We start from the raw sequence: 23,544 nt of genomic DNA, 5'->3' as shown, positions 1-23,544 counted from the left end.
GAAGGGATCTAGGGATAGGCAGGAAGGAAAGGGGTTTGTTTTGTGGAGAGACATTGGCCAAATCATAGTGTTATGTTGTGTGTATGTACAAATACATAACAAATCCCATCAGTATGAACAACTATAATGCCCTAGAAGTGTGGAAAAATATTTTTTAAATTACATTATTTATAAGGTGTTGGGGTTATATATACTTAAATGTTATTGATACAATGAACTAATTAGAATTGGGCTAAATATTTCATGAGATTAGCTGCATATATTACCTGATACTTTTAATAATGAAATAGTACATAAACGTTAATAATATTATAGAATATGTATTTATTGATGTGGAAAGCTTTTCTTCATGAACTTTTTTGAAATTAATAAAAATACTGCATACCAATAGGATTTTCTGTACAAACAGAATAGAAGGTTACATGGCTATAATCTAAGATGATAATATTCAAAACCTCTGGGAAGAAGTAAATGGGTACTTTTCAAAATTTCATTCTTCTTTATTATTCATATATTTTACAAAAACATGTGCAACTTTCTAATATAAAGACTTTAAATTATGTAAATATTGAATTTTGCAATCAATGATTGAAAGAATTTCTGATAATTGAATATTATTCCAATAAGTGCTATAAAATATAATGAACACCATGCACTGTAAGAATAATACTGGTGTTAACAATAGCTGGTTTATTAAGTGATGTAAACATCTACGTTGTCTCAGTTTCAATGTGTTACTCTACTTCTACTCTCTTCTGATTTTCCCTAAATTACATGCCTCCCACTAAAGACATTTATTGTTATTACTAAGTGTTAATAATAAAACTAATCAAATTCTGAACTATTAAATAGAATACAATAGAGAATAACAGTTATTAATTAAGAAGAAAAGAAAAATTTTGATAGGAGACTTGAATACTTTTCCATAAAAGAGATTTCACTGCCCTTAGCAGAGGTGAAACAAATGCCAACCCCACCCCACCATCCAATCTTGGACTTTGAGTCTTCAAAATAAACCCTTTCTGTTTATAAAGTTAATTGCTTCAGGCATTACAAACCTGACTAATTTGTAAAGAGTAATTGCAGTGTGTGTGGTTAAGTGTTAAAGAAACATAACTACATGATACAAAAAGGGAGTGAGACAGCTCATAAGAGAAAAAAGAAAAGCAGAGCAAGGCAAAATAACAATAATAATAATAATTTGAGCCTACTGGACAACACAGGCAAGAGATGAAGGTCTGAGGGCAAGGACTGCTGGGATGGACTGACCCCTTATTAAAGAGGATCAGTGGTGTCTAAACTTTGAAAAAATGAGCCCTTTGCTATCATTCACTTTTAGTCTGTCTTTTCACACTTCTCATAGGAAAATAAAGTAAATAAATACACTTTGTATAAGTAAAAATTTTCTGAAGTGTTTTTTTTCCAACTGCTACTATTATTGTTAGTAAGTGCTGTGGTCTGAATAAACTATCAAGAAAAAAAATCAAAGAAGATATAAGATAAAACATAAAACACATAAAAATATAATTTCTAAAATGTTTATGCATTTTTGAGCTGGAGAGGCCTTTGTAAATGTGATAAAGGACTAGTCTACCAGAGCAATTTTTCTTGGCTCTTATGTAGATTATAATAAGGTTAGGTTTGGCTGCTAGTGGCAGAAAATCCAAAATAAAAATGGCTATTCAATGCAATATTTTATTTCTCTCTCATTGAAAAACAGATTTCCAGAGCTGGTAGGGAAGCAGGTGTTTTTTTATCATATTGTTTTGCCTTCACAGAATCTGCTTTGGGATCTACGGTGGTTCTTATAGCCAATGGTACCAGCCAGTAGGGAGGATTAAAAAAAGAGAAAAGTGATGGCACTTTGCCTCCTGAACACTTTCTAGAAGTTGTACGTGCAAACTTTACCTGTAATACTATTGGCCAAGACACACCTAGTTGTAATAAAAATGTGGAAATGTCTTTATTCTCAGTAGCTAAATGTCCAGTTCAATATACGAGATGCAAATATGGCTGAAGAGAGGACATCTAACATTCTCTCCTACACATGTATATAAGTTTGTGTCTAAACTTAGAAATGACATCAACCTCACTCAATTTCTGACAGTAAAGGAAATTAAGCAAGTTGTACAGCATTAAAAATGAGTCTGTGTCTGTGCGCCTCTGTCTTATCATGCCTTTCTGACCTAGACCCATATTTGAAAGATTTAATCCCATGGTGCTCTTTATTCTCCTTTTCCATTTGAGTTTTTCTACACTAGTATGAAGATGAGGAAATAATTGCAATAGCTTTAAGTAGCTCTTTTTCTTCTCTGAACTGTGTTTGTTTCCTCATAGCCTGGTATTGAAAGCCATTTGTAACAGCCCTTAAAGAACCAGGGCTGGAACGCCTGCTTTCAATTTCCAATATATAAACTACCATCTTTGGTGTATACTATATGCATTCATGACTAGAAGCCTCCATTTAGCTAATTTTCTCAATAGCATTATACTAAAGTCATCAACAACTAAAAACAGCAAATGATGCAGTTTCATTTAAAAAAAAAAAAACTGCTTTCAAGTAATTCATCTTCTAGACTTAGGATTATCACAAACCTGGTGGACTTTATTCATCTGGAATCAATACATTAATATGATTCTGATTTTATAAATAAAATCACTGATTTGTTTTAAAAAGTAAAATCATCTAAAAGGATGGCTCTTTTGCCAGATGTTTTTCCCCAGGAGAGGATGACTCAAGGTCCATAGCTGTCTTTAATCAGCCAGCTCCCTGAATCTAAATTCTAAAAGCACCAAAGCAGAATGATGAAGAACTTAAAGCTCTTAGAGAATTCTCTTTAATTGCCCTAAAAGCAATTAAATATCTTTTAGATTAAAAAATGTATTAGACAAGAGCGAGTGTTATCTTGATTTTACATTTACCTATGAAGAAAAATTCCACGGGTAAAAAGAAAGGGGAGTGTATAGAGAGTGTATTATGGAAAAAAAAAATCTTCCTGCCCCAAATGTGATTTTCTTACACAAATGCAAATATGTATCTCAGTTTTCTCATTGATAGTAGTTTAAGATATATAATTTATTTTCACATTTTTCTGTAATTTATTGCTTTTGGTATTAAAAAGGTTTGACTATATGGGAATTTATTCACTGGACTTTTTAATGTCTCTGTATTATGAAATTCTGTCACACATAGAAAAACAATTGAAGCTAGGCTGTGAGAGTTTGCCATTTCATAAAATTTTCCCTGAGGAGTTTCAGCTAATTAAACAAATGATTGCAAAATACCCTCAGTGTCAACCCTTCTGGCTCCTACTAAGGATGACTAAAGCCAATTTTAGTCATCTATCTCCATCAGTGTTGGCCTCTTCCCATGCCCCCATCCTACCCCCAGGACAGGTATGCATTACAATAACGATGTGTGCCAATATAGGAGTAAAAGCCAGGCAGCAAGAAACACAAAGCCTTCAAGAAAACAGTACACATGTACAAAGGATTTCAGTGTTCATATAGGTTTTATATAACTTTATCTAATATTAATATATTTTTAATGAGGGTGGTAATTCAGCTCAGTGGTGGAGTACTTGCTTAGTATGCATGAGGCACTTCATGAACACACACACACACACACACACACACACACACACAAAGAAACAGGGAAAAAAAGAGGAAGAAAAAAGGAAAATATCATTTTCCATTCTTCTATCCTACAGATTTGAAATTATCTCCATGCTTAAATTATCTCACAAATTATTTCATTCCTTCATTTTCTTAGTTTGTTCTTAAGTGTGATATTTTCTTTAAAACATATCTTTTTGTTTTTCTTTTTGGTACCAGGGATTGAAATCAGGGGTACTTAACCACTGAGCCACATCCTCAGCCTCTTTTATGTTTTATTTAGGGACAAGGTCTCAGTAACTTGATTAGGGCCTCACTATCCTGCCTCAGCCTCCCAAATCACTGCGATTACAGCTGTGTGCATCTTTTTCCCTTTTTAATCACTTTTGCTCATATTTCATTCTCAGAAGTTTTATCAGTAATATAGTGCTTCTATCATATTTTGGGTCAATTAAAATGAGTAGAAGATGAAAAGTGTAGAGAATAGAAAATTAAAGAAAGAACTTCCCTCAGGATAGAGGTTACTGTGATTATGACTGAAAATCACTTGTGAATATTTGTGTAAGGATATATGTACAGATTTTAAAAACTATATAATATATATGGGAAAACACAACTGAACCTCAAGCTTATTGGAATGACATGGTAGAGATCCATAATTTTTAGTTATTCCTAAGGATAGTCATACTTTTGAGTTTTCCAGTGTTTAAGATTGAACTAGGATTCTCATTGTTCTTATGGTTACTTATATAGAAGCAAAATGGAAGAGAAGAAAAGGAGAGGACAAAAAGAAAAGCAAGAAATGAAGAAAGAAATTTTGGGGGGGTTTGGATTGCCCTTTGTGGGAATCTGGAGTGGGTTCTTTTAAAAACCTATCCAGTATAAATTTTTAGTTTACAATGATAAAGCACATCTGGAATTTAAAGATTAGAGGAAATTTGTTAGACTTGGAATAGAAAAGAGAGTGTTTTAATCAGTTTTTCCATAAGTCTAATAAAATACCTGTCAGAGTCAACTTTATAATGGAAAGGAGTTTATTTAGGCTCAGGATTCTGGAGGTTCTTCTACTTTTGGGGTTGACCTTCCTGCTGACAAAGTCCTTATGGCAAGAGACTGGAAACATGTCTGTCTGCATACATGTTTGTCTGTCTGTCACTTCTGGTGTCTCTACTTCTTCTTATAAAGCCATAAAATTCAATTCTGGGGTCTCTGCTCCTTCCAATCACCTTATCTATGCTAATTATTCTCCCCCAAAACTTCCCCTTCAAGCATTATACTTGGATTAAGTTTCTTCCTCCTTCTCCTTCTTGTGGAAGGGTACTTAGGATTGAACCCAGGGGCACTGTATCTTTCAGCTGTATCCCCAGCCCCAGTAATATATATTTTTTAAGACAGGACCTCACTAAATTGCCTAGGCTAGCATGAAACTGCAATTTTCCTGCCCCAGCCTCCAAAGTAGCTGGGATTATAGGATTATAGCTTTCAAACAAAAGAAGTTTCAGGGTTTTTTTTTGTGTGTGTGTGTGTCTGTGTGTATGTATGTGAGATAAAATATAATTCATTGATAAAACAGAGTTGGTGACTAAATTTTTCTATTGGAAAATGCTAGACATTGTGTTCATGTATTAGATATATTTATTTCATATAAACAAAATGTGAAGCTCTAACAAATACAAGAATGAGCATGAGTTTGATTGCTTGATAATGTTACGCTAAAGAAAATAGTAAATAAGACCACTCATTAACTACTATCATGAGAAATTTTATAAACATTTCCTGTTTATTTCTGTTTCCTTTTTATAAAGCTAGTTTCACATTGGGCATGATAAGTAATTTTAAACCACAATAAGCACGGTCAAAATAGCTCTGTGTTTTCAGAAATTGTGAGGTTTCTTTATTTTAAAGTATCTTTATATATAATGAGATGGTCAGAGTGGATCATGAACATTTCTTTTTCTTGTCCCCTGTGATAGATCCAGAAAATATAATTATTACTAAGCATCATTGTGATGTGCTTTTCATTCAGTCACCATTTGGAGTTGGGGTAATGTGATTCTTGGTAATAAGAATTTGATGAGAAAGGATTTTTGTCAACAACAATGTAGGAGACACTCCTAAAACTTACTCCTGGGTGGCATAAAATACATCACCACAGTAGAACTCTCCACCCCAGCTTGCTGTCAGTAGATCTCTCACTGCATTTGATTTTACAATGAAAACACAATGGCACCCCCACACCCTCTTCCAGAAGAAGGCCTCTTTACTGACCACAGCATGAGATCTTTCCTTCTTAGAAGAATATCATGATTGTTATCCTTGAGTTGTTTCCTACAGGATTGCGGTTTGGCAGGGGTGGGGGAGTCAGAACCCCAGAGTAGGTGTTAAGACTCTTTGAAGCTGAATATTTTGAGATCCAGTAGATGCAGAGAGAAGCCTTCTCGAAGCTTCCCTTAAACCAGCAACTTCTGGGAAATGAGGCTGCCATAAATCTTCCCCCTTTCAGGTGGGACCACTTCCAAGGAAAGGAGAAAGAATAAACCTACCACAAATTTTGTCTCTGAACAGTTTTATGGTCCTGAAGAAATCATAAACACCAATCATACCTGTATAGACAAACATCACAAACTTTTCTTATCTCCCACTTGTTCTCTTAAAAACCTATTTGTCTTTCCTAAAGAAACCACAGAAGCTTTCTCTACTCTCCCTTTCCCCTACCAAGTTAGGCACTGAATTCTAACTAGCCCCTCAAAGTACTTTTCCCTAAGCATGCCTGGAATGCATTATGATTGTAAATAAGCTTTTTCTCCTGTTAATCTGTCTTTTGTCAGTGTCATTTGCAGGCCTCCAGTAGTTGCACATAAGTGTTGGAAAAAGCACCCCTAACGCACAACACTAGTATTTTGATACCTCTCTCATGTCTTTTACTAAGTATAAAAAATATGGTTACTATTTAGAATATTTTCTCTAGTCCTGGCTCTACTACTTAACAACTGATAACTATTTCATCTCTCCAAACCTCAGCATCTTATTTCTGTATTGAGGATGAAAATATCTACTTTGCAGTTTTCCTAAGAATGAGAAATAGCCCATAACAAATGCCAAATAGTGTACCAGGCTTCGAATTGCAAGACAGTGGTGACCATTCCCATTCTATTTCTAATAGAGTCAAACAACATTTTTTTTTTAAGTCTTGGATTTCAATTTCTCTTCTATTATCCAGAATTACTCTTACAGTTATGTAAAAGCTGTAAAAGTCATATTTTAAATTATATGTCTACAAAGGCAAAGATTTTACATAACAAAATAAATAGAAATCACTTATCAATTTTTCCTAATCAAGAACATATAAAAAGTTCCATGTAAGTAAATTTGTTTCATGGTAAATACAGCCATTTAAGAATAAAATGTTAATAAGCAGTATAAGGAGTATTCATGAATGCCATTGTTATTTAAGAAAAAATATTAGCATTAAGGAAGACATTTGGGTTTTACATGTCTCTTGATTTAAAATTGTAGGTACTTCAGATTCATAGAGTTTAGAAATGCATAATAATGTCCTAAACATAATGCATTCAAATTTTAATGGTAAAATTGAATGAGACTATAAAATCTAATACCAATAATTTAATATGGTACTCTTGAATCACAGGGGGAAAAAAACAAAAGCAAACTCCAGTGGATTTTATAAAGGAAACACTATGTTTAAATTTCCACTTGGGGCTGGGGATGTGGCTCAAGCGGTAACTTGCTTGCCTGGCGTGCGCAGGGCGCTGGGTTTGATCCTCAGCACCACATAAAATAAAGATGTTGGGTCCACTGAAAACTGAAAAATAAATATTAAAAAATTCTCTCTTTCTCTCTCTTCTCTCTCTTTAAAAAATTTTAAAAAATAAATTTCCACTTGTTTTTTAAAACTTTTATGATTCCAAGACTTTGATGATTTTCATTGCAAATATTCGACAGTAAAAATGATAGGTTTATACAGTTTTAAATGAATTTAGTTATATGATGTTTTTCTTTGAGATCATAGAATTTTGGAATCTCAATGTAATGAATAGTTTTCCTAAGTGAGAAAATTAAGAGATTAATTCAATTAATTAATCTGAAACATAAGACTAAAATTAGTGTGAATTCTAAAAAGTTATATCATTTTTCTTTAAATATTTCTCAAATTTCTACAAATAATCCTAATTATTACTCTCAAATTCCAACTAGCTTAAAGGATCTGATTAGATAATGACTATAGTTATATCCTACAATGAAAATAGAGCTGCTTTCATTTTGGAATTATTCTATTTCTTAGGAGAACTGAAAAGAATTTACATTATTTATTAATACATAATTTATATTATTTATTTTTATATAAAAAATAGCCTAAAACAATGATGCATTTCAGTTTTCTTCTAAATTCAACAAACATTTATTGAACAATTACTATTCATGGTAAGATTTGTAAATACCATTATTTGTAGTATTTTTATTGTGAGAGTACAGTTCTGAATAAATTATAATTAGACCATAGCTTTCTTTCATGTTTCTATTACAAATCGTTATTATGCTTTTTCTAATGTGTTATTTTTTTAAGAATACATTTTTAAATTTTTCTTTTATTAATATATTCTTTTATTTTAAAATTAAAAATGCTTTTGAATATATACTCTGGAATTTGCTTTGTCCCTCAAGAAGTGGTAAATTCAATTTCCATGTACGATTACTAGAGGCTACTTTCTAATATGGCTTTTAAAGACTATAAATGTAGTTGGAAACAAAAAGGCAAAGGCTCTCACTTTTTCACATTTATTTTTAATGCAAAATGAACTGAATGCCCTTATAAGAATTGAGCTATTTATTTTTATATAAAATTTTACTGTAGCCCGTATTTTTCCTACCACTTAAAAAGCATGTTATATGCCATTATTTGTAATTTGCTTTTGGTATGACCAGAAAAAATAAAATATATTTGAGTATAAAGAAATAAAAACATATTTTTTCCTTTTAATTTCTAGATGGTTGGTTTTATTTTGCGCACAAAACCCCTTTAGTTCTTTGCTTATAGACACTTTAGGGATTATAAATGATTCTATGTGAACCTGATGGTCAAAAAGCCAAGAAAAACTATTTTGGACCAGTCAAGTGATTATATAACAGGTTATATAACAAGGTTCCAGTTGATCAAGTACAAGTTTTGATGTGGAAGATCCAATGAAGCAGTGAGAAAAAACACATTCAAAACAATGAAGGAAATAGAATCAATTATCAGAGGTCCCTGCCAAGTACAACTCTGGTGATACAGAGTAGGTACTCAGCTGTCCAGTGCTAGAACTGGCTCAGAGTTCGCCTATATGATGCTTGCTCTATAAGATTTAGAAATATTTTTGCCAGCTAGCTGAGAGCCCTGCTACCAGGTTCTCCTTCCTCTGGTAATATTTGCAAGGATTCTGATCTGTGACAGTTGTCTTTATCAGTTATTTTGGGAACCTTGCACTCCTAAGGAGCCTAAGCCAGAGTCACCCTAACTCATCTCAGCATGAGTTTCTAAACCTTATTATTTGAATTGGTTATGAAAAGATCTTCTATACCCTGGATTCCTTAATGAGCATTCATGTCACTAGAGTATTGTGGAGACAAGTGTATCTCTTGACTATTAGTGTCTATAGAGAGATGGATTGAGAGACAGCTATGTCCATGCCAATTACAATTGTATCAGAATAGCTAGACTATGTAATTACTTTCTTTTATAGTACTAGAGTTTTACTTATCTCCTACTTAGCATCTTTTCCTTATACCAGCTTGGTGTCATTATTTAGCTAAATAAAGATACACTCTACAAAAGGAATGAGTTCTTTTCTAAAGCTCCTACAAAAACAACAACAACAATAACATAAAACTTCATGATCTTTTGCCACCTTGCTTCTGGTGCAAGTGCCACCATTTATTACAATTAAAGCTAGAACTGGGTGAAAGATAGCCAGGTCAGAAATATTATGAGATAGAATTCCCTTTTTGGTAGCTCTTGCCTTTTGAATAGCATTAGAAAACTTTAGTGTAGTCCTGGTATCTAATGTAAATTCACTCTCATACCATTGATCTGCATCATCAGCTTGTTACTATTTCCCTGTTTTGTAATGAGTTTCTTCCTCATCTGCATTGTCCAATAATTTTATTGATTGCTAGGTAGCCTTTGAGATTTTTTTTTTCCTCCCATGTCATTGGTTTTATTATCCCAGAACTAAGGTCTCACTGGAGAGCAGTTCAGACATTTTTAAAAAGATCGTTTTTATGGACAGGGACTTCGATCAGGAGTCTTCATAAGGGCTGAAGAGATCACTGTAAATGTGATCTTAAAAATACACATGGAGAGGTTCTGAATGTGTGTTCTTAAGTTTAAAGAAAAGAGACAGAAGGTTTTGCAGATGCCAGCAAGGAGTGCTAATTCTTAAAGCCTACAAAGTACTCATCCTCTGGCTCTCTTCTGATTCCCCTCAGTTCCTCTCTCACAAACCCACGCTTCTCCTTTCAATATCTTCTTTTTATTTTTATTTTTTTAGTTGTAGGTGGACACAATATCTTTCTTTATCTATTTTTATGTGGTGCGGAGGACCGAACCCAGTGCCTCGCATGTGCAAGGCAGGTGCTCTAACACTGAGCTACAGCCCCAGCTCCTCAGTATCTTTTTTGTACATATCATTTGATAATGCCATTGTTAACTATACTTGTTTGTGTTGTCCAATTGAGAAGTCCTTTGTTTAAAGAGGTGTTAAAAACACAACATGAAATGTACCCCTAAGTTTTAAGTGTATGGTATCCCTAGGGAGACGTTTTGGTTTGTTTTGGTTTACCCCCAAACCCTGCAACTTTATCAAACCCAAGCTGAAGTTCTTTAGCAATGAAAAATAGAGAATTTTACTTTTTATGTATATAGACATGTATATCAGCATAATTGAGTGTGGACTTTCATGTCATAGGTTATTCACATTTTGCCCTTTTCTCAAATTTTACAAATATAAAACAAAACATCTTATATTTTAATATCCCAAAGGATATCAAATTAATTCCACGTGTTTAAAAGGGGGCTGGTATTAGAAGAAGGAAATTTACAGTGAAACTGACATGAATGGACTATTCATTTGTATGGCCACTAATTCCATAGGGCAACTGATCATAAATTAAGTGCCTGACATTCAGTAATAGATGATTACATCTGACATAATGAAGTTATAATGGAAGGTGTTCACACACTGCTTGACTATTAAGTGCCCATTTATTGTCCCTGCACCAGGTGTGATAGTGATAGGCTGTACAAATCATCCAGAAGAAATGTCAAAATAGGCTCCTGTGCTGATAAAGCACCACACATGTTTATTAATATAGCAGCTTGTCTTAGGACTGGCCCATCTGCTCATTGAAAACAAATCTTTTTCCTATAAATATTTCAGTTAAGAGCATGACCACTAGTAATGGTTTTCAGAGTGATAGGAATGGTAAGGGAAGAAAGGATAAAGAAAAATAGCTGAGTGTAAATAAAATATTATGCCCTTACTTTTACCTTAGATACGTTTACCAGAAAAAGGGGCAGCGAGGTAGCTTTTAATATGGCATTTGCTTTAGATTAGTGCTGCCTGAGTGTAGGCCATCGTAAATGGCCCAGGGTGCAGCTGCTGCGGGTGCCAGGTGGGAAATGGCAAATTTCACCAATGTTTTCAAAGTACACATTTCAATAAAGTGCAAAATGAGGTACTCAATTAAGAAATCCTCTAGAGCAGTAGTTCATATGCATTTAAACTCATTGGAAAATATTTTAATGGGGTAGATTTTATAAAGAAAAATAATACCACAGATTCTGTTGGGGTGGGGTAATTTAAAAACTCTGAGGATTCGATTTTAAAAACTAATTTTCTCTAAGATACTAACATCAGGTTGTTATATAATAAAGGAATACAACAGAAGCAAAACTTGAATGTTTGCTCAATTTTTTTTTTTTTTTTAAGTTTAGGAAATCAGAAGTACAAGGCTAAGACATTTTCCATCTGGTATCCGAGCTTTTATATGCTTGTAGTGCAGTCTGTGTGCTCTGTGTTCTCTCTTCAAGAATAGTTTTATCTAACAAACAAACAAACAAGTATGCCCGGAGGTGCTTCTCTCAAATGAACAAACAGATTTGAAATAAAGAAGTACAATTGTTCACAATACTGAAACAGAGAAAAGACATGAACCATTTGGTGACCAGAGGTGGTTCTTACTCTATTGCTTTGTTTTCATTTATTCATTCATTAAAACCTAAATAAAGCCTGGCAGGCATGCCTTTCAGGTTGTAGGGAAGATCTTCATCAGATCCAGTATCACATAAATCCAGTAGTCATACATTTCTAAATAAATTACATCTTGGGATAACTAACCATCTGATGACCAAAGGGCCAATTCAATTACTTAGAAAAGGCTAAAGGTCTCAGACACTCCTGAAATTATTTTTTACATCTCCAACAGACTGATAGGAAATAATTTCCAGTCATATGTCACGTTACATGTTACATGTACTTTTAAAGAATTCATAATGACGGAATCATCTGCACACGAATTGCCAGTCTTCCAGAACAGTGGCAATATCCACCCAAATTATCTAAAGTCAGAAGTCAAGGAATTATATTTATCTGTCAACATATCTAATCAATCGCCAGTCCTGTTATGCCTAAGTTACAGTGTCTATGAATCTACCAACTCTTCTCTGTTTCATTGCTTCTGTGATTCAGTTTGTACTCTCAATAGCCTTTCATGAAACAACCTAGTAATTCTCTGGGCTCCCAATCTGCCCCCACTTAGCATTGGAGTCAACATTTTCTATGCAAAATAGTTGCATCAAGACTTTCTGTGTGTGTGATTCTTTGTGATTTCCTAATATGTACAGGATATTAGAATTGCTTAGTACACAAGGAACTAGAATAACTGGGGTTATAATTCTTTCCTGTTTCTTTCTGGTTCACATTCCATTAATTGTTCAAACTGTCTCCTCACCTAGTTTCGAGGCAATGCAGGCTAACCTGCACAAAAAAACAAAACAAAATAAAACAAAAAAACAAAACCAAACAAACAAAACGTACTCAGAGCCTCAAAATCCATCATCCTTGAATCTATCATCATTCTTGCTTTTACAGGATCAATATTCCATATTCTTACCTCGCATGAGAACCTGACCCTTGTGGGGTCAGAAAATGCAGTGTTTTTATTGGTTAAACAATGCTGTTATTCTCTGCAGAAACTGTAACCCTAGGACATTTACTGGAATCCAGCCATGTGTTTCCCCAGGCACTGCTTCTAAAGAGCTCAGCAATTTGAATTTGAATTTGCCAGTTTCCAAACTCTTCTGCTACAACTGGACCAGAGAAAAGAAGTCACACATTACCCAGAGGCCAGTTACTAATGTGGAAAATGGAGGAGAAAGAAGGAAAGAGAATCTTCAGAGAACTGAAGTGGCAGGAGGGAATTCTGTAAATGAAATTTTAAGGAAAGGCCACGCCGATATGATTGGATTTGCTTCCCTCTAGGCCATTTTCCACCCTGTAGCTGGAGTCATCTTTTAAAAATCGAAATCAGATTATGTAGTACTCTGTGTAAAAACCCTTCAGGGATACTCACAGCTCTTAAAATAAAACCCCAACTCCTTTCCTGTCCTGGAAGGCTCTTCAGGATCAGCAAACGATTCAGATCTCTATTCTTACCATGTTCTAGACATTATTTTATCCATTTATTTGGTGCCTTTTTTTAAAAAAATTTATACTTTCCCTGCTCTGTCTAGAGTATATGCTCCATGATAATAAAGCCTTGATAGACTTGTAAACTGCTCAATCCAGGAAAATATGAGGCCCTCACTACTATTTGCTTTGTGAACAAATGAATTAACACAGCATGGATTTGTACTTCAGGGCCCTTGTACATGCTATCCTTCAAGTTTAATTATGGCCGATTCACTTTCTTATTTCAGTTCAGTAGTCATCTCTCCACAGTGACTTGACAGTTTTGGGAAATAGACTGTGCCCAACTCTGAGTTACTCTGTGATGAATGAAACAACAGCTTTTAGGCTGTGCCTAGCCTTGAGCTATTCCATTTTATAAAACACAGTTTACCCTGAGCTATTCCATTTTGCGTTCCAGGGCTTAAGGCAGAAAGACTTAGTGACTTGTCTGGGCACATAGATAACCACCAGATTTGGGAGACATAGCATTATTGAAAGGAATAATAATTCCCAGCTGCACAGCATAATTCTAAGACATAAAATGATAAATAAATAATTGTGCTAATAAAGAATGACCACCTATGAACTTACTGAATTAAATCAGAAGCTCACTGACAAACAGACCACCTGTAATCCTCTCTCCTGAACCCATCAAAAGGGAGAGGATGAACAGGGTAAACAGGCCACAAACCTCCCAGTCTCTGTCCAGCCTTAGATCAGCTGGATCTCCCTGCTTGAGTTGGCCCACTTCAAAACTGCCTGCCTTTTAGACCCAGGCCTAAATAAGTTCATGGCTATAAGAGTACTGCACCCTGAACAAGTTCTTCTACTGGTTCCTCTTCTGATCTGACTACCTCAATGACTCTTGGATTTGTATCTGCTTTCTGCCTTTGCTCTCAGTGCAGCCTTCTAAAATTCTGGCCACCTTAACTTGTTCTTAGCCTTTCTGTAACCTATCTACATCACTGTGTAAAGTGTTATGTCTAACTTGAGTGTCAGAGATATAAGTAATTGAGACTGGAATAAAAGAATCTATGATTGCCAGTTATGACTACTCAGTGACCTACAAGTACTGAGTTCCAAAAGATGAAAACATAATACCTGTGAATTTATTGTCATCCAATAAATTCTGAGACTGTGGAAAGACACAAAGGTATCTGGTTTAAGTTAATGGCATAGCTCATTCATAACATCCACCCACCTTATATCTCTTTTATAAATATGACGATAATCTATCTGAAATCTTGATTTTTTAATCAACAACTTATTTATTATTCACTTCCCTGCTACAAGGTAAAGTCAACAAGGGCAAAATCTCTCTTTTCTTGTACTTTACTGGCTCTGCTCAGAAGAATATACTGCATATAGTAGGTATTTATTATAATGCAGTCCTATCAAAAATTAATTTGATCTAATTAAACTGCACACCTTTGAAAAGAGTTTGTTGGAAGATTCCATTTGATTATTTAATAAGCATATGGCTCAGATAGACTGGAGAAAGAGTAATATGGTTCCTCAGTTCTGTCTGTATTCCCCCAGGTCCTATCACACAATTATCTCCATAACCAAGAAAGATTTGAGATATTTTTATATTCACATTTTCTAATATTCAGTAACAACTCACTGTTATATCCACCATATTTTATGGATTGCTGAGGGTCAAACCCAGGGCCTCACACCTTTGAGGTAAGCATTCTACCAGTAAGCCATAGTCCCAACCCGTAAGAGACTTTTTATAGGAGTCCTTACCTACTAATATAAGATTCTAACCAGTGTGTAATACATAACTGTATTTAAAAATTGCTTGTTGAATTATGAATATAAGTTGAAATCTTTCAGGATAGCTCAGAGAAAAGTTGATGTACAGTTTTGTTTTAGACTATAATAAGCTGATACATTGTTGGGACTTTTAGTTTACAACCATTCACAAGGAAAATAATTAAAAAATAGGATTGAAATTGTATCCTAATTAAGCTGCTAGAATTTAAGGAAGATAAAAACATTGAAAACTCTGTTGGGTACTGTTCTTGATCTTTCTATTGATGAGATATAACAAATTTCAGAGAAGAACAAGAGTATTGCTGCTAAATTATATTAACTAATGTTTATATAGCATTCTACAAGTCACAAGGCACTGTTATATTTGATAATTAATACTTAAGCTTGGGAAAGAGAGCTTTTAGAGAATATGAACTACTGTGGCTTTGGGATTTGTCCATGGTCACACAGTTAGCAAATTATAGTATCAGGATTAATTGTAAGCATGGGTATTCATGCTGTGTACTTCCATTTGACTCCATCCAAGGAACCCTAATGCTAAAATTAACAGCAAGGGATACTGCTTTTTGTTGGACTCTCAAGAATTTGAAATAACTGATGGACCCAGAGGCAGAACTAGCAAAGAAACCAAATGCCTCTAAGTGTATAGGAAATGCTGCCTGGGGCATGAAAGTGAAAAAAAAAATATTATCTAATGTCAGTGTCTTCCAAACAAGGACATCCACTCTTTAGCAACTGTGAAGAAAAGATCCTCATTCTCCTAAATGTGATATGTAGGTGGACGTTGGACCTGTAATATTCTCTCCCATACTCACTAGGTATAAAAGATGAAGCTTAATATCAGATAATTGACTCTGAGAGTGAAAAGAACTTCATATTTAAGAATTTAATGAACAAATTTTTTCCATCCCTATCTTCTAGCTCTATTGTCAAGACGTTATTGTTATAGTCAAAAAGATTCTTCTCTTCACAAGTGGTGGTGGTGGTGGTGGTGGTGGTGGTGGTGGGGTGTGTGTGTACTCATACATGCACGAATTGCACGAATATGCCAACTAATTTGGAACTTTGCAGCTGTGAGTGTTCAGCAGGTGGAAATGAGAGTGGCGGTTACATCTGGGGAGTCAAAGCAGGCCTTCTTCATTCTCTCAGGCTTTGCAGGTAGCAGCCAACACAACTCCCAGCCAGCTGTCTGCTTCAGGCAGGAAGGTAATTTGTTTTTACTTCATAGGTATGAAATTAATTTAGGGTGATTACATAAACATTAGCCATTGTGGGGAGAGAACTTTGAATATTTTGAAATAGGATATTTTATCACAAATAAAAGATAATAATATTTAGTATTATCTCATACAATTTACATTATCAATGATTAACCTTGTTTTTGCAGTATGATTTTATGCCATTTTCAGAGAAACAATACAACTTTTTATGAAAACAGTAAAAGGTTAACAGGATAGCAGTAGAAAAAAAGATACTCTGTTGTGTACATGAAGACAATAGGCACACAAAAGTTAGTTGTTGTGGGTAGTAAATAATAAATGAGTGTTAAGATACTTGTGTAATATCTTAAGGTATAATGGAGAATATGAAAGGTATTTCTCAGAAAACAAACAATAAAACAACAACAACAACAACAACAACAAAACTATACTGGAGACTTCCTCAAACTCTGCTAGTAATATATCTCATTAAGAACTACTTGTTTCAGTGTATAATACTGAAAGTGAAGTTGCAGTTCCTTTGGAAAGATGACACACTGTATAACAGATTCTTACAGGTGCCTAGGTTTGAATCCTGGCCCAATGTTTCTTACCCTTATGAATTTAAAGAACCTGTCTACTTTCTCAGTCACACAAATAATAATGATAATAATCATAACATGACCTGCTTCTTGGAATTTGGGAAATCAATGAAACAATAATTCATGTGAAATTCTTGGACTAGAGCTGGGAACAACTGACCAGTATTCCCAAAAGGTTTTTCAAGAAGGTGGTGTCTGTAAAAAGCCTAGAGAATAATATGACTGGCTGTCTTTGGGAAGTGTTAAGTGAAAGGATAACTGAACTTGTTTTATTATGAACATACTATTTACACCTAGTCTATATAGAGGCTAGAAATGTAGCTCAGAGGTACAGCAAATGCACATCTAAGCATGCATGAAGCCCTAGATTTGATCCCAGTACCATGATAAAAGAAAAAAAAAGTTAATTTATATAATAAATGTTATTATTTCTATTGATTAGCAATACTTCTCTGTAAAAACTCATGATATTTAGAAAATGCTAAATATTTTATCTCAGAACAAGATTAAGCAACTATACTCTTCCTTTTCTGAATGAAACTAAAAGCAAAGTAAGAAAAGAAGTCCTGGAATCTTACTAGCAGTCTTAGAAGAGCTGAGCTAGAGAGTAAACTTAGGAGAAAAGGCACAGGGAGTCAGAGGGTACCATGTGGGGAAAGGCTAAGCTCAGAAATCTGCATCAGATCATAGATACCTAGTGACATCTTAATCCTGGTGACTTCCCCTTTCCATAAGCAATAACTCCATCAGGGAAAAATCATATTTAAGTCAAGGACCATTATTCCTGGAGGTAACATGAGTCATATGGAACCTGAAAGAGATGTTCTCATGACAGTATCAAGTCTTTATTTAATGTCCTCTGAGTTCTAGAAATACCATTGCATCAACCAATGTGGAAAGAGGTTTTGAACCAGTTCTTCTCCTCTTCTTACTGGGGCTCATTTAGAGTTGACAAGGACAAGTCATCTGATCCTAACGTGAAAAACTACCAGATCATTTTACATTCTGGGATAATTATTCTCAGCATATAAATTATATTCCACAAGGGGCCAACAAGAGTGCTATAACTTGTTTCAAATTCTTAATGTTAATTTTTAAACAACTTACATTCGGAAAGTATGTTATAGGTTTACAAAACCTTCAACGTTAGGCCTGACAATATTGAATGATGAGTATATTTTAATATTATGTTTAGAATTTAATTTCAATTAAATTCAACCCAAATTCAATCAGTGTTTATATAGTATTATGATACTATGATGGATGCTAGAAATATGATCATGATTGATCACTAAGTTTAAATAAATAAGATCCTTCTGGGACTACATGAGACAGTATGCAGTAACTTTTGTTTTTTACAGGGTTAGATAAAAGGTACATAATAAATAAAGCTGTGTTTGTCATTAAAATAGCAAGCTGTACTCTCTGTATCTCAGAGATATGCACAGCATACTTTACATGATACCCTCCTATCAAAAAATAATTGTTAGGCATTCACAAGTGTAGGATAAGCGTGTTGAAGTACCATGACCAGAGCATTTTCATTTTCTTGGGATAAGCATAGGTAAAGCTAGGAGATTTATGTTCTGCCAGATAGTGTATACTAACCAGATTAGTTAGAAAAGCACCCGTTGTAGAATATTAGAGAATGGGCTTAGAAACTCTGGAATAACAATGCCAGATGTCACATTCCTATTTTACTTTAATCAGTTTGAAATGTTTTTACGTTTCACTTAGCTGATACTGTGTGTTAACATCTCTAATTTGTGATGCTAAATCTTGGCTACAGTCTATTTTTAATGTAGATGCACCAGGCAGGACCATCTGCTTATTTTGAACTTTAAAAAATATTTTCAGTGTGTGGATTTGCTGAATGTAATTCAATTCGCACATGAAACTTAATGCTTGGCATTATTCTAGTTCATTGATTATGTGCCAATTGAACCATGTTTATATTACTCAGTCTATTATAGAAAAAACTGGAAAAAAATAGATGCAATTTTCTCAAATGTGAGCCAATATTTGAGCTCTTTTCTCAGAGTATAGATTGTAACTGTCAAAATTAGCAAATGTACAAACTAGTACATTTCAATATTAGACTTCTTATTGAGATGCTACCTAAAGAAAGACTATACAAAATAAATGCAATATAGTGAAACATTCAAAATATCATCTTTAGTAATATAAATGGAGGACATTTTAGAAGTTAATATCTTTTTTTTGTAATTCACATGAATTTATCCAACTTTACTTGCTAGCGATGTGAAGAACTCCTAGGTTGGGTTCCATGATTGACAGCCAAGGCCATCTCCAAGTTGTATAGGAAAACAATGACACAAGCAAATGAAAAAGCAAAAACGGCACATTCAACCGGAGGGAGTATGATGGCTTATGTCTGAATCCCCAACAATGTATGCCTCTGCTCGGGACTCTAATTCAGCTTCTACACCAAGTCCCACACAATCACTTTTTTTGAGTGGTTCTGCCTGTAATATAGACAGAATTTTAGAGAAGGATATTTTGCATATGAATAGTTAGGAGGCAAAATAAAGGATGCAAGAAAGAAAAATTGGAGGGACACATGACTTGGAGAACTCCAATACTTAATGAGCCCTATTAAGAATTACAATGCAATTATTTACCAATATGCCACAAAATAACCAAAATAGTATTTCTTTCATTTCCACTTGTATAAAGTGGGAAATGTGTCTCAAAGACATGTAGAATTTATTTTCATAGTGAAATATACAACCAATCCCATTAAAATAAGTACAAAATTGTAACAAACCTGTTTTAATAATGAATGGCTAAAAAATAACACTACTTCCAGATGAAGCTGTTTTTTTTAAAGTCCTGATTAATGGGACATATGTCAAGAAAAATTACTATAATGGTGAATGCTGATTCAGGACCTTATTTTTATTAAGTAGTTTATAGTGAAGGCTGTGACTATTTTTCTATTTATAGTGGCAGCTCTGGTTAATTACCTTGTAATGTATTGTGACATTAATGCACTAGTAAACTATTGGAATTTACACCTCTATTCAGTAATAAAATCTGTAAATTGAAGAATGCACATAAAGTTATCACAAGCATAAATTATGTGACCAAATACCATGTATGATCACATTAGATTTAAAGAACAGAATCTCTCAAATTTACTCATTAGTGGATAAGTGCCACTGAATTTATATACAACAGCTACTTTGCAATTGTAGAGAATACATTTTATTTAAAGGTATTGTGTAAGTTGCTACTACGTTTTCCTTATGGTTAGTAAGACATTACTGGACATATGTCAAAAAGAAATACATTATGATAAATAAATGCAGCACTATCATATAATACATTTCCATAAAAAGTTACAGTGAAAATGAGAAAAGGTAGGATGGTGACATACAGAATAAACCCAAAATGATTCATGGATTACAGAACATGAAAAGAAAGAAGATAATGTTGTGTTAGTGTGCATGTATATACACACACATCATTCATTTTCAAAATAGAGTTGTTGTTGTTGCTTTATTTTGTGGTACTGGGAACTGAACTCAGGGGTACTCTATCACTGAGCTACATCCCCAGACCTTTTTATTTTTGAGACACAATCTTGCCTCATTTGCAGAGATTCTCCTTGAACTTGCAATCCTCCTGCTTCAGCCTCCTGAGTAGCTGAGACTAAAAGGATGCACCACTGTGCCAAACTCAAAATAGTTTTAAAACACAATTCCATGTTTACCAATAATTACTTCATGGTCAGAAACACATTCCTAATTGCCCCATCATCGTCTGTCTGAACTGCTGGATAAGCTTCCTCTGCTAATTTCTTCACTTATCAGATCACTATCTATAGGAACATCAGAGATGTTTTCTTTATATGAAGAACTGAAATGTTATGATGTAACACATCATTGACTTGGGGGGAAACACCCAAAAGTACTTCATGGTTCTTTTCTCCAAACTCCTTAGTAAAGAATACAGAAACCTTCACAGTCTTAATTACATTATTCCATTTTTTTTTCTCTGTAGAATTGCTCCCATGTTCCATGTTGTGGTTCATTCTGTTTCCTTTCTGTGGGATTCTTTTTTCATCCCTGCCTCCTTTTTCTCTTAAAAAACATAAATGCATTTTTCAAAATCTAGACTGTTAGTCATTTGGACAGAAATCACTGGATGAGTTGCCAATATGTGTCAAGCATAGACCAATGGCTGGAGAGAAATAATAATCATGGTACCCTCTGCCCTCCAGGAGCATACAGATAAGAGAGGGAAACATGCATGCTGCTCTATCAAATACAATGCCTTAGTTATAATGGAAGGAAGCACAGACAGAGGCATAGAGCTCCTCCCTTCTGAGGAACTGATAATACAGTAGTGCCTTGACAAGCTGGCAGAAATTTATTAGACAAGAGGTAAAAAGCCTGGACATAAAACATGCTAAAAAATAATCAGATCTAATTTTCTTTTTTTAAATCAGGTGATACTTAAAAAAAAAAAAGTGCTGCATTAGCTAAAACCAAAAAGTGACCTTGGGATAACTGGTATTTATAAAATTTGAGGACATGTTTAAAAAACATTAGTTTTTTTGAGCCAGGCACAGCGGCACACACCTGTAATCCCAGCTGTTTTGAAGGCAGAGCAGGAGAATTTTCAAGATGGAGACCAGCTTGGGCAGTTTAGTAAGACCCTGTCTCAAAAAAATAAAAGGGCTGAGAGCATAGCTCAGAGGTAGAGTGTTCTTGGGTTCCATACCAGTACTGCTGAAAACAAACAAACAAAATCTGCATTGATCTCTTTTTATGAAACATTTTTTTTATGAAACATTCTGAAAACCATAGATAAGTGCTTCATTCTTTCTTTTTTTCTTTCTTTCTTTATTTTATCAGGGATTGAACCCAGGACACTTAACCATTGAGCCACATCTCCAGCCCACTTTTAGTTGTTATTTTGAGACAGTCTCACTAAGTGAATAGGGCTTATTAAGTTGCTGAGGCTAGCTTTGAATTTGTGACCCTCATCCTCAGCCTCCCGAGCCTCTGGGATTACAAGTATATGATGCTGTGCCCAGCAGGATAAGTGCTTATATAAAAGCACAAAAAATAATTCTCGAATTGTGCTTTTCTTTGGTACTGGGGATTGAAGCCAGGGGCACTTAACCAATGAGCCACATCTCCAGACCTTTTCATTTTTTGAGACATGGCATTGTTAAATTGCTGAAGCTGGCTTTGAACTTGTGGCTCTCTTTCCTCACCCTTCCAGGTTGCTGGGATTACAGGCATGCACCACCATGCCAAGCATCTCTACTTGTATTTTGAATCATTTAATTTTAACCTTTGGACTTTCATTTTGTATGACTATTCAACAAAGCTTTAACTAAAACATCAAGTGGCACCAATTTGAAAATACATAATTTAATTTTAAAACTAAGTGATTTTAGTAATAATAAAATAACTTTTAAATGGAATCACAATAAAATGACAATTTCTAAAAATAAATGTGTCATTATGCTTTTGATCAAGATATTATAATGTGAAAGATAGGATAATGGAAAAAAAGAAAAAATTCTTGTAAAAAAGTAATATTATCTAGTGATCTCAACTTGTCCACCATTAGTTGAATAACTATAGATCCCTGTTTTATAAAGCTGCTGTATTCTGGTTATATTTTGACTTACAAGTATTCCCCAGAACAATAGCTCACACTTTCAAATATAAGAAAGACTCTCTGTTCCCAGACTACTCACACACTTTATTTTTTTAATCCCTGCTTTTTAAACAATCACTGCAGTACAAAATACATATTTACAACTAACTGTCTTTAATTACTGAACCTCATCAAAGAATGTTGATCATTGATGAAACTATTGTTTCTTTTTTTTTTTAATAGGGAAGAACTCACCTCTAATAGGGGGTCTTTCCAGCTCAGAGTCAAGGTGAATTGGTGGAGAGATATAGGAAACCTGTCCATGATGTGCTTGTCCTGTGGACACAAAAAGAAATGTTAAGACATAGAAGCTCTGTCTTATTACGCCTTTTGTTCTTATGATGTCATATTTTCTTTTTATTGTTGGTTGTTCAAAACATTACATAGCTCTTGACATATCATATTTCATACTTTAGATTCAAGTGGGTTATGAACTCCCATTTTTACCCCAAATACAGATTGCAGAATCACATTGGTTACACATCCACATTTTTACATAATGCCATATTAGTAACTATTGTATTCTGATATCTTTCCTATCCTCTACTATCCCCCCTCCCCTCCCCTCTCCTCCTATCTTCTCTCTCTACCCCATCTGCTGTAATTTAATTCTCTCCCTTGTTTTTTTTCCCCCTTCCCCTCACAACCTCTTGTATGTAATTTTGTATAACAATGAGGGTCTCCTTCCATTTCCATGCAATTTCCCTTTTCTCTCCCTTTCCCTCCCACCTCATGTCTCTGTTTAATGTTAATCTTTTCCTCTTGCTCTTCCTCCCTGCTCTGTTCTTAGTTGCTCTCATTATATCAAAGAAGACATTTGGCATTTGTTTTTTAGGGATTGGCTAGCTTCACTTAGCATAATCTGCTCTAATGCCATCCATTTCCCTGCAAATTCCATGATTTTGTCATTTTTTTAGTGCT

At 34.3% G+C, this 23,544-nt stretch overlaps 1 protein-coding gene across 28 annotated transcripts in view; it reads right to left on the bottom strand.

Annotated features, from left to right (window-relative positions):
• Nucleotides 1-23,544, bottom strand: part of Adgrl3 (adhesion G protein-coupled receptor L3) — a 773,708-nt gene that overhangs the window by 216,983 nt on the left and 533,181 nt on the right. For all 28 annotated transcript variants that reach the window (XM_021730674.3, XM_040292372.2, XM_078021326.1 and 25 more), the window contains one exon: nucleotides 22,819-22,899. In XM_021730674.3, the coding sequence (XP_021586349.1) occupies nucleotides 22,819-22,899 (81 nt within the window). The remainder of the gene's footprint in view (nucleotides 1-22,818; nucleotides 22,900-23,544) is intronic.

The sequence above is a fragment of the Ictidomys tridecemlineatus genome, chromosome 9, assembly GCF_052094955.1.
Source record: "Ictidomys tridecemlineatus isolate mIctTri1 chromosome 9, mIctTri1.hap1, whole genome shotgun sequence".
NCBI classification, from domain to species: Eukaryota; Metazoa; Chordata; class Mammalia; order Rodentia; family Sciuridae; genus Ictidomys; species Ictidomys tridecemlineatus.
The sequence above is the reverse complement of the archived record's forward strand: the minus strand, read 5'-3'. Positions and strand labels throughout refer to the sequence as shown.